The following is a 17,182-nucleotide window of genomic DNA, read 5'->3' on the forward strand; positions in this document are numbered from 1 at the left end:
TTATATCTTATGCTAAAGATAATATTTCTCCAAACAAAGCACCTTTAACATATCTCTTGAGAGCATCTTGAAAGACTAATGGCATTATTTTATAATAATTCATTTATTTATTTATTTACAAATAATTGAAAAAGTCTGAAGACAATTGATTTCTGCCCCCATGTTTATACTGTTACTGTTTTATCCATTATTTTACAAAGAAATGCAGTAGAATTGTAAAATAATTTTTAAAATTATATTTGTATAAAGTTTTTATCATGTATATTTTAAGCTTTGAATTTTCTATTTTCATGTAAGAGAATGATAAAGCATGATTCTTGATCTCTTTGCTATCATCTTTGTAATATTTGAATTAAATTATGAATTTAAAAGATATTCATATAATCAATTTTACTACAGATATGTAATATTCATATTTAAATTTTACATATTTATATTATATTATTATAAAAAATCACTATTTTTAGCTTTAATTGTAACTATAAAGACAAATGAAATCAAATATATTAAAGGATAAATCTATAATATAAACAAACAAATAATTTATTTAATATACAATAAAAAGTTTATCATTTACCGTAGCATCCTTTATTTGGATTTCCAGTACAGCCCTTTATACACTGACATTGAGGTCCAGTTGATGTGAGATGACATTCAGCATACTGTCCACACTGTTGCAAGTCACATGGATCTAAAAATAATTTCAATAGCAAAATTTTATATTGTAACAAATTATATGAAAAAGCTTATTTTTTAATACACTGTTTATATTGCTTACTTTTACATGTTTGGCCTTCTAAAACAAATGGCCTCAAACATTGACATTGACCATGAATACATTTCTGATTTGGAGGGCAATCATTTCCATGACAACGAATTTCTAAAGAAGTTAAATAGAAATAAATTTAAAGAGTTCTATAATAATAATAATAATAATAATTTAATCAAATTAAGTTATTTATATTTTTAATTAGAAATGAATACCTATTAGTTTGCATCCTTTCCTTGGATTTCCTGTATAACCAGGAGCACAGATACACTCATATGATCCAGGTAAGTTATTGCATTCTGTATATGCACCACAAACGGTCCATTCTTTAATTTCAGTACATTCATTTATATCTAAAAATACAGAAAAAATAATTATAAATAACAGTATAACATAAATCAATATGCTAACAGTTTATATAATATATGAACCNATATTTTAACCATGATAAATACATATTTGTCAAATTTGTTTTTCCTTCTTTTCCTATTATATAAGTATGCACCACTTAACAATGGGGATATGTTCCGAGAAATACATTGTTAGGTGAACACCATAGAGTATATTTTGGCAAATCTACACGGTATAGTCTCTGCTCACATAGATTATACGTAACACAATAATAAATATTTATGTATCTAAACATAGAAAAGGTACAGTAAAGGCAGCTATGAATTTTTTAGCTCCATTATTATCATATGGGACTCCATCATATAATATTAAGTGCATTCTGTTGTTAAGTGAAATTTCATTAAATGGCACATATCCATTTCCCAATTTAGATGATTTTAATTTTTACTTTAGAAATTAATAAATCACAAAGAAGAAAACAAGGAATGAAAAAAAAAAATAAATCCAAAACATAAAAATAGTATTTAATTAATTTAAACAGAAACAAAACATGCCAAATTTAGAAATAAAAATCAAATAAACATCAAATAATTTAAAAATTAAACATTCAGATATTTTCTAAAATGTCACATATAGGAAAGGTTTCATATTTAATATACAATAAAAAGTTTATCATTTACCGTAGCATCCTTTATTTGGATTTCCAGTACAGCCCTTTATACACTGACATTGAGGTCCAGTTGATGTGAGATGACATTCAGCATACTGTCCACACTGTTGCAAGTCACATGGATCTAAAAATAATTTCAATAGCAAAATTTTATATTGTAACAAATTATATGAAAAAGCTTATTTTTTAATACACTGTTTATATTGCTTACTTTTACATGTTTGGCCTTCTAAAACAAATGGCCTCAAACATTGACATTGACCATGAATACATTTCTGATTTGGAGGGCAATCATTTCCATGACAACGAATTTCTAAAGAAGTTAAATAGAAATAAATTTAAAGAGTTCTATAATAATAATAATAATAATAATTTAATCAAATTAAGTTATTTATATTTTTAATTAGAAATGAATACCTATTAGTTTGCATCCTTTCCTTGGATTTCCTGTATAACCAGGAGCACAGATACACTCATATGATCCAGGTAAGTTATTGCATTCTGTATATGCACCACAAACGGTCCATTCTTTAATTTCAGTACATTCATTTATATCTAAAAATACAGAAAAAATAATTATAAATAACAGTATAACATAAATCAATATGCTAACAGTTTATATAATATATGAACCTCGACAGAATCCGTCGGCTTCAACTGTATATCCCCTTGGACATATACAGAATCCATAAGAGGGTCCGGTAAAAACACATTCTTGATTTTCAGGGCATGGGTGTGTTGTTGAACAATTTCTACTGACCACTAAAATAAATGATAAAATTTTATGTATAAACTCAAAAATTATATAATAAATCTTAGGCGATTTTTAATACAAGAAAACTTTAAATTAAATAATCAAAAACCTTCTCAAAAATCTTTAAACAATTTATTAAATACAATGCAAAAAGTCTAACTAAAATAAAATCTATAAAAATAATACTTACAAATACAGTACTCTCCTTCTTGAACAAAAGGTGGAGTACAACCACAATGCCCACCATTTTCATGCAAACATTTTGTATTACCTGGGCATTCATTATCTCTTCGACATTTAATAACTAAGAAAATATGAAATTGATTATAATGATATATTAGAAACAGGCAGAATATTGTAGCCTATATTATATTACTATTTAAATTACTAACCATCTGGATAACACACACTATACGGATTTCCTGCATGACCAGGAGGACAGTGACAAACATAACTTCCTTCTAAATTAGTACAGAATGCATGAAGACCGCAAGATGGTTTATGACGAATTTCTGTACATTCATTTATATCTACAAACATTAAAAATTACACTTAAATAATGTGTTAACAAAGAATTTATTAATAAAAATTAATTTATAATTATAAAATTTAAATTATATATTATCAATTGATATTGTTTCAGTTATATTTATGTTAATTAAAGTAATAATTACAGTCGACCCCCCTATAAGATATAGATACGTTCCAATTTATTAGGAATCCGATTTCTTACAAGTCGTTCCAATCACAGCCCGACACGTGTCAAGTTTACGGACTACGGCTGATTGAAAGGTTTTCTTCCATAAAATTAATCGATTCTACACTAATCCGACTCAACATTTCCAAAATACGTATATTTTTTCGTAGTTTTATAGGAATCGTAATTATAGGGNTGAACTACAGCAAATTGAGTGAATGATGTACAGCAGACAAATTTCCTATATACAGCTGTGTTTAAGAACTTGTTTTAAAGAAATAAATTTATTGAAAAAAGTAAGTTACATACCAATTGCAAGACAACCTTTATAAGGATCTCCACTAAAACCTCTCGGACAAGTACATTCAAATGATCCTTGCAAATTTCGACATAACGCATTCTCACCACAATGAGAGGGGCCATCGGAATCACATTCATTAATATCTAAATAAAATTTTATATTGATATATAATTCATAAGCTTTAAATATTAATCATCAGATTACTACATTGTAACCTAATTCCAAAACTTACCAATGCATCCAGGTAAGCTATTACTGCGTCCCGTAAAACCAGCTGAACAAACACAAACTGGATCTCCACTTGGATCTAATTGGCATTTTGCATGATCTCCACAGAATATCTTATCACATGGATCTGTAAAGTGGAAAAGGTTTATTATTATGACTTTTATTCAAAACATACTTATTATTTTAAAATATTTTTCTAAATTTTGTACATAAGTACTGTACATGTGTAATATAAATTTTATACTATTTTCTGTTGTTTTTTATATTTTACCAAAATTAAAAGAAATATTATAGAAATTACAATTAAGATTTTATTAAGAAATTATAAATAAAATATTGTAAACATTTTCTGTTTAATGTTATTTATATCCCAACTTAAAGAGCAAATTTAAATATAAAATTTTATTATAAATAAAAATATTCCTAATTAATCTCAGAATAATAAAAATAATTATAATCTATGAAACATCACATTTAAAATAACAATTAATTCATTACCTATACAATCGTCACCATAATGTGTATATGGGCAGTAACATTGTCTTCTGTTGTCACAAATAGATTTTCCTGGACAAGTATCATCGTCCCTACAAACAATGTGCTGAACACCTAAATATAAAAATAAAATACTTTTATTACATGTAAAACAAAGCATTATCATCTGGTAATTAATACTTTCTCATAATTATATAAAGACTCAAACAAAAATAAAACTTACAAGCTTGATAAGGATTTCCATCAGTGCCTTCAGGACATTTGCAATCAAATGCTCCTAATTTATTGATACAAACAGCTCCCAAGCCACATTTTCCATTTGGACCATAACCTTGAGAGCATTCATTAATATCTGAAAATATTACCAAGAATTACAAATTACAAATTGAAATATTACTAATAATTTTTCCTTTAAAATCTAATATTTATACCTTGACACTTTACACGGCCATTTCCAGTATATCCAGGTGGACACGAACAGGTGAAACTTCCAATTGAATTTGTACAAATGGCTTCAGTTCCACACTGACCACTTGGTCCAAACTGAATATCGCATTCATTAACATCTGTAATAAAAATATTTTTATAAACATATATTTTATTGGTTGATTATTTTTAAAACAAAAAATTGTCTGTATTGTAAGGAATTTTATTATAATAAATATAATTACATAAAATGAAAATAAACAATTTTTAACACTATAACATGATTCAACGATAGAATATTTAATAAAATTTCTTTCTTTTCTACTTCAAATATAGTACCAGACCAAATAACTGATTTCCAGAAACCACAAATTACCAGAAAACTAGCTAAATTTTTTGAACTGGTTAGTTTTGAATTTGGTAGACTGTAGCACAACTGTAATTACCATGCAGCCACTAGTTTTATTGGCTTCTGTAGCATACACTTCACACAATGCCAGTTCCAGTGTGACTGCTGACATATGTGCATTAAATACAATTTTGTTTTTTACTTTCCATTGTTTATTTTAGTATTTTAATTAAGTACATATTTAGCCTGTCCAGAAAACCATTTCTAGTCATAAGCTTGCTTGGATATTTGATCCAGCAAGCTGCATTTATGTTTTATTATTCTATTACATTAAAATGAAATTTACTAAAATACATTAATATATTTATACATTTCATTATTTCAAATCTGAAAATATCTATTTTGTGTAATGTAAGTCTATATTTGTATTATGATGTTTACCTCTACAACTAATATATGGGTTTCCTTGTAGACCTGCAGGACAAACGCAATCCACACGACGTTGTCCTTCGACACAGTTGGCATTATTTCCACAGTCAGTGTTATCGCATCTCCTTTCCGTTCCTAAGTATTTTATATTTTATTTAATACAATATTAAAAAATAAAACTTTCACTTAAACATTCTAAACTGTATTTGTGTGATAGTTTTAGAAGTTATAAACTTTAACTTCTATAAAGAATATATTTTTTAATATATTTTATAGTACATATATTAATCACAAAATAAATTACTAACCACAAAGTCTGTAAGGATTTCCACTATATCCAGGATTACAGACACAACGATTTGGCACTGAATATACACAATGAGCATTAACACCACAAGATGGTACACAAATTGGTGGAAGTAATGCTGAAATAAAATTGTGTTTTTAATATAACTCATATACTTATATGCATTATTAATAAAAATTAGTAATAATATCTACANAAATAATTAAATATTAAGCTTATATGTCTGTAAAACTTACCTTCACAGTATTTGAACGGTTCACCAGTAAATCCAGGAGGACAATAACAATGATAACTACCAGGAACATTTGTACATATGGCTCCAACTCCACATAATCCAGATGGCCCATGACTAACTTCACATTCATTAATATCTACAATGACATGGATTATGTAGCAACTTTGCATTTCATTAAAAAACTAAATTTAAATATTATCATTTTAAATGAAAATCAAATTTAAAAAATATATACAGTATTAGAAATCTTATAATTTTCATTTTATTACTAGTTGAAATTATATATATACAGTATACATATTTTTAGATTAACTTTTAAAATTTTTCTTTTAAAATTTTTTAAAATTCTTTTGAATCAACAATATCTTTGTTTTATTGAAGAAAATTTCCCCAAAAGTTTAATAATTTTTCAATTACAATAAAAAACACCAGGTAAACTAATTCTTTTTACCATCTCATTTTAGATTTCTCATTAAATAGTTTAAAATATATATATATTATATAAGTACTGTACTGTACGTACTGTATATATATATATATAAGCATACAATAGTCAAATCTATGTTGTTGTTGTTACAACTACTAGTGTGTTTTCTCAATTCCAATGCATACCTTTTTTTTTAAACTTTTCTGGTCATAAAAATTGGCATCAGCTTTAGAACTAGGCACAAACTTGACTTTAATGCAGTGTAGTTCATGTTGTTTGTTCTTTATTCTGCTTGGCAATTCACATGAATTATGACTTGTGTATAGATATGATATACATCTTTCTCATTTTGGTCTTAATTTTGATTTTGGAATCATTTAATGGTTTTTGAACTACAGCAAATTGAGTGAATGATGTACAGCAGACAAATTTCCTATATACAGCTGTGTTTAAGCAGACAGATTCATTATCATGAAAAATATTTGTATACATTAACTTCAGTGTGATATTACTTATCTAGTAAATTTCATGCTTGTGTATACCAATGTAAAATCTTGCTGTTAATTAAAAGTTTATCGTACAATAATTTTGACTGATTTTGTGTTGTTTCTCAGATCCTCTGCATCTAATAATGGAGTCACAAATGAATACATAATTTAAAAGTAATGCTATAATGATATTGCAGTCATCTCCCCACAAATTTTGTGATGACTGGAATAATACATGACTGGATCAATCTTACGTCATTAAAAACTCATCCTCTCTCCCATCATCTTTGAAGACTTTTTCATCTTAATTTTTTTAAACCCATATTTATTTGTAAAAATAAAACTATATTACAAAGTGTTGTATAACTTAAGTGTCATTTTATTGTATTTTTTTATTATTATTATTTTCATATTCATATGCATTTTTCTAATGTATTGTATTTATATGAAAATGTGAAGCATTGTGAAGTAGTATAAACACTAAAATAAAATGCTTTTCAAAAAATACATTTATCACATACATTAACTTTATATGGCTACATTTCAGATATATAATATGTATTTACATTCACGAGCTAAATGTTTTTGGGTTTTGATGTCTCAAAATTCAGGTGTGAGTTAGATTTGATGATGTGTTAGAATTGAGAAAACATGGTATTTTAGTCTATAAATATATCAAAGATTAGAAACAATTATTGTTCTTAATAAATATTTATAAAAACTTAAAGTAAATTCTAACCTAGACAGCCAGCATTAATATTGTTTGGATCAAATGTGTATCCCAAATTGCAGATACAGGCAGCTTCTTGTCCATTTGCTTGACATTCTGCATGTGGTCCACAATCTACACCATCACATGGAGCTAAAGAGAATTATTATAAAATTTAATCAACATGTTTTTGTCCACCATCACGGTAATTTTTGTTTTACTATTAGTTTTATTTTGGTTATAGCATTTGTATTTTATCAAAAACAATAAGAAGACGTTTTGTATTTTACTAACTATTTTTAATATATTTCAATACTTTCAGATAAAATAATTAATTTAAAAATATACATAAGAAAATTTTACTTACATTTGCAAGCTACTTTTGCATCCCCTATGAGGTTATCTGGACACAAACATTCATAACCTCCATCATTATTAACACATTTTGCATTGGTACCACAAGGAAAATGTCCAAATAAACACTCATTTATATCTAAACAAACATAAATTTTAATAACTCATCTTTAAATCATTACTTATTTAAAAAATAATTTAAATAAAGATTTTAACTATAATAATTAAAATTATACCTCTGCAAGGACTTTGAGGAGTAGATTTTATTTTCTCATATCCAGTTTTACATTCACAAAGGTAATTTCCAAAGGAATTACGGCATATTGCATTCCTGCCACATATATGTGATGTACGACATTCGTCAACATCTGTTTATTAAAAATTTGATTATTAATATGAAATATGGAAAATAAAATGAAAGTTTTATTAGTAACTTGCTTATTTTTCAATACTATAAACTTACATATTAGTGAATATATTTATTACAGAGACTACTAACTGTATTAAATGCTATAATTACCGTATATTGCAATCGTGTACTAAAATCTTTAACTTACCAACACATTCAATACCATTGACTTGAAATCCACTTTTACACTGGCATCTAGAATGATAGCATTCAGCATTTTGCGTACATTCATGATTTCCACGACAACGTACATCCACTTGAACTAAAAATATATATTTAATGATCAGACATTTATTACTAAAATTATAAATTATTTACTTTAATTTCATTTAAGTCTTTTTTTTAATACCTCTAGTACAAGCTTCTCTTCCATTTCCATCATATCCTTCAAGACATTTACATTCATAAGAGCCAGGTATATTAAAACATTCAGAATTTTCAGAACAAGGATTGAATCTTATACATTCATCAATATCTGAAAATTAAATAATTAGCATTAATATTAACATTAGTTAATCAAGACATTACAAAATATTGTAATATGTTTAACCCTGTTCATTGACAATTATATTTTATACTATTTTAAGAGTATTAGTTTCCTCAACTTACATAAAATATGAATTAATAAACAATATAAATCATGTTATCATCTTTTGCCTTCAGTTCATAAAATTTATGAAAATAAATAATACAGTTAAATTGTAAATTTAATTGTATTTAATTTAATTTAATAAATAATACAGTTAAATTGTAAATTTAATTGTATTATTTATTTTCATATATTTATTTGTATTAAGTTAAATAGAAAAAAGCTTAATTCAGATTAATATAAATTAGTTATATAAATATTAAAATAAATTATTTTTATTTTTATTATATTAAATTCTTAAATTCCTTATACATATATACATTTTTATGTATCTGTATTCTTATATGAGTTTATAATCTTTACTTAATATATCATTTTCCCGAGCAAAGCCGAACACCTCAGTTAGTTTAAATATAAATCCTTCTATATTTTCAGATATATAATATCATCTTTAACTTTTTTTAATGTAAATTTTGAATATTTATTTGTGACTGTAGTGTTTGAAATAATAATCATTTACCTGCACACAATATACGGGGATCTCCAGAATATCCTTCTTTGCATACACATTCATAAGTTCCAGGGATATTATGACATTCTGCATTAAGTCCACAGGCATCTTGTCTACGGCATTCATCCATATCTATTAGAGTAAACATCACAAAAAGAAATTTAATAATATCTGATAAATTAACCAATGCTATTTTAAAAAACTGCATTCATAAATAATTAACTCACCATGACAACCAGCAGATAAATAAGCATCGCCATCATAACCGGGTTTACATAGACATTTGTAACTTCCAGGTAAATTAGAACATTCCGTATTGGCTCCACAAGAATGAGGGCATTCATTGATATCTGAAATTTATATGTCAAATATACATTCATTTATTTCAAATTTTAATGATATTATCAATAAAAGTTTTCATTAGGAATTAAATACTAACCATTGCATATTTGCTTAGCATTTCCAGTATATCCTTCGGGACAAACACAATAATAACCACCATTTGTATTTTCACACTTAGCATTCTTTCCACACGGAAAATGTGAATCCAGACATTCGTTTATATCTATGCAGGCAATTTCGGGACGTGGATTACCAACATATCCAAGCGGACAACTACAGGTATATCCCCCTCGGGTATTTTCGCATAAAGCACCAGGACCACAAGGATTTCTTCGACATTCGTCCACATCTGAAAGATATTATATTAAAAATTTCAATATTTTTAATAAAAATATTACAATAAATAAATAAATGAAATAAAACTTTACAAACCTAAACATTCCGTGAAAGGATCACCATCATAACCCGTCGGGCAAAAGCATCGATAACTGCCCGGAATATTTTCACAATGGGCTCCTCTACCACAGGAACTTTCATCTAAACATTCATCAATATCTGAAAACATATCATTAATAATAATTAGTAATCATATAATTGGAAATTAATTTATATGCAATAGTTAAAAAACACTTTTACTTTACCTAAACAGGCAACTGTAGCATTTCCTGTATATCCAGGAGAACATTTACATTTATAATGACCGGGTAAATTACAGCATTCAGAATTTGGCACACATAATGATGCCAATGATGGAATTTCACATTCATTTATATCTATAAAATTAAATTAAGTATTAATTACTATAATTAAAATATTTAAAACTATCATTTACCTAAATATAAAAATTTATAAATTGTATTTTATGTTTATATTATATTATTTTATAAAACTCACACATTAAATTAAAGAATTAATTTTTTCTTATATTTTTTTTCCCCACCTTGCAGCAACCCCTCAAGTCTTCTACCACATTCAACTAGGACCGAATTTTGGAATCACCGATTTAAATGAAGAAATGTTACATTATTTATAATATAGATATCTAATTCTATAATTGTACAATAATCATTAGCTATCGAACTTGTCACAAGAACCTGAACTAACTGAAAAATATTTGAAAATCATCATATTAGTAGAAACTAAAAGAATCTATTGTGAAAGGACAAAATACCATTAGTGATGCTGAGTCAGTTTAAAGTACCATTGCATAGGAATGTATAACACCAAATCTTTTTTTTCATGGATCAAAAAAAATCAGATAATAATCAAGAATTTCTTTTGTTTAGCACCCAGACAAATTATTCTTTAATGTGAAAAGTCACCTTTACATTGAGCTATTCTTGTATCCTATCTGATCTAAAAATAATGTTAATATTGTTATGAGAAATTTTATTGGCATACCTTTAGTTATGTGGCTAAAATACCATTAAATTCTCAAAAAATTATATTAATTTTTAAAATAATATAGAAAATAAAAGTTAAATTTTCTAGAAAGTACATTTCATTTTATCCATATCTGAAGTGTTCTAATATTTTTTGCTTATTGTTAATTATTTGAACAAATAAAATCTTAAAATAAAATATATAAGCAGAAAGATTTTTTAAATAAAAATTCATTATTGGCACTTTCATCCATTAATGCCATTGGGAAGACAATAGCTAAAAGAAATTAACCGGAAGTAAAAATGAGTTTCTAGTTTTTGACTAGGAGCAAAACCATCAGAAAAGTTAATTATATGTTACTTGACAATAGGGATGACCACTAGCATGATTTTTATACTAAATTACTGCATATTTTGTAATAATTGAGAATATTTTAAAAGAAGTTCAATTAAGAATTGTCACGACAAACCATTAATACACATAAAAAATTTGAAACTAATTTAAATACGAATATATTAATTTAATATCTGTACATATTAAGAAACTTTATCTTCTAAGATAATCAAAATATAATTTTCTATTAAATATATTAAGATTATTAAATTTCAATTGCTAATATACATTGGAAGATAAGACTTTCTGGTAGATTTGGGGGCCCTCCTCTACATAATTTTACCATTTCATACACCAACAATGCTTAACTGAGGCTATTGAATTGTTTATAAATTACCATATACAATTGCAAAGACAAAACTATTTAATAATTGCATAATTTAACCTTTAGAAGCAATATTAGTCTATTCATTTATCAATATGGTACTAAGTTTCATTAACTTAGAATTTTTTCCAATTTTGGAGCCCAGTGGTACTAAGGAGGCAAAGATGGGCATGTGCCCAGGTGCCGACCTTGGGGGAACTAAAACGAATCCCATAGAATATTTTGTAATTAACATTTAATCGAGGGGCACTATGTATGAGGTTTACTTCGAGCACCAAACTGTTTTGCATGGCTCTGTGGGGCCCCAAGACCCAGGCACGTGCCTCAAAAGCATAGTGGGTAATCTGGCACTGCTTATATATAACTACTACAGAATCAATTCTTATTTAAATACTGAAGTAAACATAATTAATTCATTAAATTCTATTTTATGTAACTTATTTTGGATTATTCTCAAGAAAACATTTTGAATATTCTATAAAGAAAAATCAAAGATCATAGATCAGTATTCATGTTATAAAGCAATTGCTCAATAAAATAAATTATTGAATCTACAAATCAATTGATGTACACATAAGAAAGAATAGAACTATGTAATTTGTGACCTTTATGCTAAATTAAGTTGAATTATAATGGATTATCCAAAAAATAAGCTATTTTGTAATTATTGATGATTGTTAAGAAGTATAAAAATTCATATAAATCTCAAGATTATGGCTACCAATCTGTTGTTATATTTTTAAAATTAATATGAACTTGTATTATCCTTAACCTGGATGGAGGAATGAATGAAGAAATCCAGCATAGAGTTCACAGTGGATGAGTGGAGTGCCGTGCGTTAAGAAAACAAGCTGCAAAATGAAAGGAAGATTATAAAAACTGTGGCAAGCCCTGCTGAGATGTGGGCAATTACAAGAGCCCAGGAAAGACAGACGAGAATGCCAAGAGGGATGTATGATGTGACAAAGGACATAACAGTCAAGGTGGGTCCTGTATATAAGAAGATGCAGGAAAGTAAACTAAGTCAGTTTAGACATGTGGAGAGAAGTGATCACTATGATGAAAAGAGGATTGGGAAGTTGGAAGTGATAGGGAGAATGAAGCTGAGATGGAGAGGGAATGGAAGAGAGAGGGCATCCTGGATAGTGAGTAGAGAAGACAAATTAAAGATGGGAAAAATCAAAGACAAAGAAGATTGACCTCTACTATACAACATCAATGTGCTTATTCAGCTAGGGAATTGTATACAAGTTATTTTAATCAAATTTCCATTCTAAAATTGATTTCCAGGTGAAAGACATCAATAAATCTTCACAGATAAGTGATTGATATAGATCATATGTATGAATAAACTTCAAACAGGAGATGATTCCCTTCTATTGAACTGACATAATAAAAGGAAATGTAAAATTATGTTAATCAAATGGTAATTTTCGTCGCAAAACTTTTCTTTTCCAAGAAAACAGCTTATTATTATCATTATTGGTCGTCAAACCGGATTCTATTTTCCACATTTCTGACTTAGTAGGTGGCAATTGACCGTTATTTTTCTCTCGCCTTCCACCTGTATACTTTTTTTCCCCCTAACAAAACAAAAATGGCGACGGTCCGTTGCAAATATGTTTCCGTTCCATGTTCTCTCTTCTGTGTTATAATTAATAGAGACTTTGATTTCCGTTTCACTAATAAATACGACCTTGATCTATCCTGTTTTCCAGCAGTGGTTATTAGGGACAGTTTCTGTCTCGTTAAACAAGAGAAATTTTAACATTTTCTAGACCAATTACGTATTTTAAAAAAATTAAATTTTAGGGTAATTTCCCTAAATTTTACGGATTAAACTATTTTTAAATCGCATATTTAAAGTTTAAATAATAAATATAAATTTAATCCTAATCTAATACAATTATATTTTAATATTCTTATCGTTTATTATTAAAAGACTTATATTAAACTGAAAAAAAAATTGTAAATATGTTTTATTAAAATGACTAAATGATAAATAAGTTTATGAAATTTTATTATAAATTTAATATTTTATAAGTTTTGAGAAATTAATCAATATATATTTTAATTTAAGGGATGTTTCCCTGGCTTCTAAAAAGGGAAATATCTCTAAATTCGAAATTCAAAAATCGTCTGCTCAGAATTTATTTAGTTCATTCATTATTTCAGGAATTTATTTATTACAATCGAAAAAATATCTATGTATGTTTTATTAAATAGCTAAATAACACAGTAAATAAATTTATAAAATTTTGTTATAAATTTAATATTACATAAGTTTCAGAAATTTCCCCTCGCTTTTAAAAACTGAAAAAAAATCCCTAAATTCAAAATTCAAAAATCGTCTGCTCACGGATGAACAGCCAATAGAATTCGTTTAAACATAATAATTATTTTATCGAGAAACGCAAAAACTAATAATATTCGTTAATTGAAAATATATTTTTACTATATTATTGCTTATAATTATTAATAATAGTAATAAATTTACTTACCGTGGCATTCAAATCCATCACCTTCGTATCCGGGAAAACAAGAACAATAAAAACTTCCCATTGTGTTTGTACAATGCCCAAAAACATCACAAGGTCTATATTTACATTCATTTTCATCTATAAGAAAATTATTATTTTTTAAATATTAATTTTAATGTATTAATCATTTGTTAAATTATATTTTACAAAAGGAAATTAAAGAAATAGCGCACAAAGTGTCGTAAAATTAAATACAGGTCGCACCTCCAATAGCGGCCACCTGCTAACAACGACCACCTCTAAATAGCGGCCATTTTTCGGGAAGTTTTTTCTTTAATGCATGCCAAACAGCGGCCATTTTTGTATTTCTCCTCAGTGGTTNACCTCTAAATAGCGGCCATTTTTCGGGAAGTTTTTTCTTTAATGCATGCCAAACAGCGGCCATTTTTGTATTTCTCCTCAGTGGTTTCGGAGGTTTGACAATATATTATATAGGGCCCTGGTACCGTATTCTGTTAGGCCCCTCTCCCTATTAAATACCATAGGAATATAATTTTCTACCATTTAAGTAACAAAAGTCGATTTGTTTTAATTAAAGCGTGTCAAAATTCTCAAAATATGGCGAAATTTCTAAAGGTTATGTTAAGTAGACCCTATCAAAGGGCCTACAAACACTTCATTCGGTTACGTTTTGTATGTATTAATAATTTTTTTTTTATTTAAAAAGTTTTATACAACGTTTTTTTTAACATACTAGGGCCTCGAAAAGGGCCTTTTACGATCGCTGAAAAGCTCAGGTAATGATTTAGAATTTTTAAAGGAATTTAGACGGGATTGATGGGTAAGACATCGTAACATAAGGACGATAACCAGGAAGGGGCCTTCAGGGAGGACTTTCTATGGGAAACTGACCCCTATTTAGGTGCTGGGGGCCTCCCGATAAGATTTTCTACGGGAAACTGACCCCTATTTTGGTGTTAATCACGCGAAGAAGACCCCGAATAGAATCTAGCTCGTTGGTCAGGCACGAACCCACGACATTTAAGAAGTATCTACGTTCCTTTGAACCTAAGTAATTTGTTTCAGTCATCGCTACTGTTTACAGAGAATAAACGGATAAACAAACAAACTATTGAAGTTTTCTTCGTTTTTAATAAGGCAATAAAAAATAATAATACCTTTTTGCAAAATTAATATCACTACTTCGTACCGTAATTTCCTTTTTTATCTTACATAATATAATTTCATAAGTTTATAAATAGTACAAAATTTCATATAAAATTACGTAAAAACACCATTTAAGTTTAACTAATTACCCGATCGGTTCGGGCGTTAAGCTACTACTTTCTTATCGCTTAAAAATATATTTTTTTTATAAGCTTTAAACGTGTATAAAATTATTTAACATTTGGCTCACGAATTTATTCAAATTGTCTAGAATTTTCTCATTTATCAACAATGGATTGATACGAATGAGTCATAATATAAAATCATTTTTAAAGAGATACGAAACCAGTTAAACAAGCAATAAAGATTTGTCCTATTTAAACAGCCTGACCAACGAAGGTGGGTCAAGTTAGAAGCAGGAACATTTTGGCAAATGTTTAAATAGGTTAAACACCCACTCTATGAACTCGAACCTCTTTAAAAAAATCTTTTTTAAAAAGATTGCCTTGAGATCATAGGCGTTTTGGAATTTTCTTTTAACTGGTTCTTCTTATTAAGAACATTTATAGAAAGTTTATTCCTATATTTTTATCCTTTATTTAATTTAAAATATATCCGTCGTAGGGGAGCCGGTAGTTAGTCTATAACTAGTCAACTGCCTTTTTTTTTTTTTACCCGGTTTTCCGGTAAAATCTGTTTTCTACCTGTATAAATAGGACGCTATTCTATTATGTTGCATGTTAAACAAGCATTACTTGGCAAATTGTTAACGAATCCTTTTTATAAATAGGCATTAAGAGCGAAAAAAATTCATTCCTGAACTTTAAACTTAAGTCCGGTTTTATGCATTTTCAGAAGAGGGCATAACTTCAAGGTCGGACAATCAACCCTCAACAACAGTCCAAGAGAATATAATTATCGATCCAATGAATTTACGACGCGCGTATACGCACTTATAATCCTATTTTAAAACTGTAATAATTCATGTATACAAATTTTAAACTACTCTTTCGTGTTGCTAAGATATTAATTTATATATATATATTTTTTTTTTTTTATTTCAACGTACTGGCCTGGGGTGTTTGGTGCTCGTGGGTCCTCAGTGTCTGGGTCTCCCACTGCGATTTCCTCTATAATATATGTTCCTGCCTGCAGTTACTAACTTAAACATTTTATTACTATCACGTCCGTTCTACTAGCTAATTACTGAATTTCCTCTCGTGATTACTAATAATTATAGCTTATTTATTTTATAAATTAAAATTAAGTACATCGATTTAAAAACGGCAGGTTTTAAATTCAAATTTAAATATTAAAATGTTTAGATATTCCTTTAAGTCGTGGAAAGATTGGTAAATTGTCTTGTTATCTATGTAAAAATATAGGTCTTCGAATAGTTTTAACGCCTTTATAATCATTAAAATAATTTACATTCACGACCTTACTTAAAACAGCTTAATTTTATAGCCTACATACTTTAATATTTTTGATAATTATCTTAAAAACAATTATAAAATAGGTCCGTTTATAACAATTAAATTATCATTCCTTATGTAGTTTATTCATTTAATTTATATGTGTATCTTTATCTGAA

The 17,182-nt window shown here is 27.4% G+C and overlaps 1 protein-coding gene across 1 annotated transcript in view; it reads right to left on the minus strand.

The window, feature by feature from the left end:
- The window catches only part of LOC111623629 (fibrillin-2-like), a gene marked incomplete at its 3' end in the record, with an annotated part of 45,879 nt that overhangs the window by 4,499 nt on the left and 24,198 nt on the right, over positions 1–17,182 (minus strand). Inside the window, exons 5-31 of the mRNA XM_023366287.1 lie at positions 14,443–14,559; positions 10,482–10,613; positions 10,273–10,395; positions 9,938–10,189; positions 9,726–9,848; positions 9,508–9,630; positions 8,748–8,873; positions 8,547–8,660; positions 8,226–8,357; positions 8,003–8,128; positions 7,666–7,788; positions 6,013–6,147; positions 4,697–4,831; positions 4,489–4,617; positions 4,269–4,379; positions 3,775–3,897; positions 3,551–3,685; positions 2,937–3,083; positions 2,735–2,848; positions 2,424–2,552; positions 2,208–2,345; positions 2,002–2,103; positions 1,801–1,914; positions 1,308–1,345; positions 985–1,144; positions 779–880; positions 578–691 (exon numbers count right to left, since the gene is read on the minus strand). Of these exons, the coding sequence (XP_023222055.1) occupies positions 578–691; positions 779–880; positions 985–1,144; positions 1,308–1,345; positions 1,801–1,914; positions 2,002–2,103; positions 2,208–2,345; positions 2,424–2,552; positions 2,735–2,848; positions 2,937–3,083; positions 3,551–3,685; positions 3,775–3,897; positions 4,269–4,379; positions 4,489–4,617; positions 4,697–4,831; positions 6,013–6,147; positions 7,666–7,788; positions 8,003–8,128; positions 8,226–8,357; positions 8,547–8,660; positions 8,748–8,873; positions 9,508–9,630; positions 9,726–9,848; positions 9,938–10,189; positions 10,273–10,395; positions 10,482–10,613; positions 14,443–14,559 (3,417 nt within the window). The remainder of the gene's footprint in view (positions 1–577; positions 692–778; positions 881–984; positions 1,145–1,307; positions 1,346–1,800; positions 1,915–2,001; positions 2,104–2,207; positions 2,346–2,423; positions 2,553–2,734; positions 2,849–2,936; positions 3,084–3,550; positions 3,686–3,774; positions 3,898–4,268; positions 4,380–4,488; positions 4,618–4,696; positions 4,832–6,012; positions 6,148–7,665; positions 7,789–8,002; positions 8,129–8,225; positions 8,358–8,546; positions 8,661–8,747; positions 8,874–9,507; positions 9,631–9,725; positions 9,849–9,937; positions 10,190–10,272; positions 10,396–10,481; positions 10,614–14,442; positions 14,560–17,182) is intronic.

Source organism: Centruroides sculpturatus, unplaced genomic scaffold (genome assembly GCF_000671375.1).
Source record: "Centruroides sculpturatus isolate CEXI.00-Female unplaced genomic scaffold, Cexi_2.0 scaffold425, whole genome shotgun sequence".
NCBI classification, from domain to species: Eukaryota; Metazoa; Arthropoda; class Arachnida; order Scorpiones; family Buthidae; genus Centruroides; species Centruroides sculpturatus.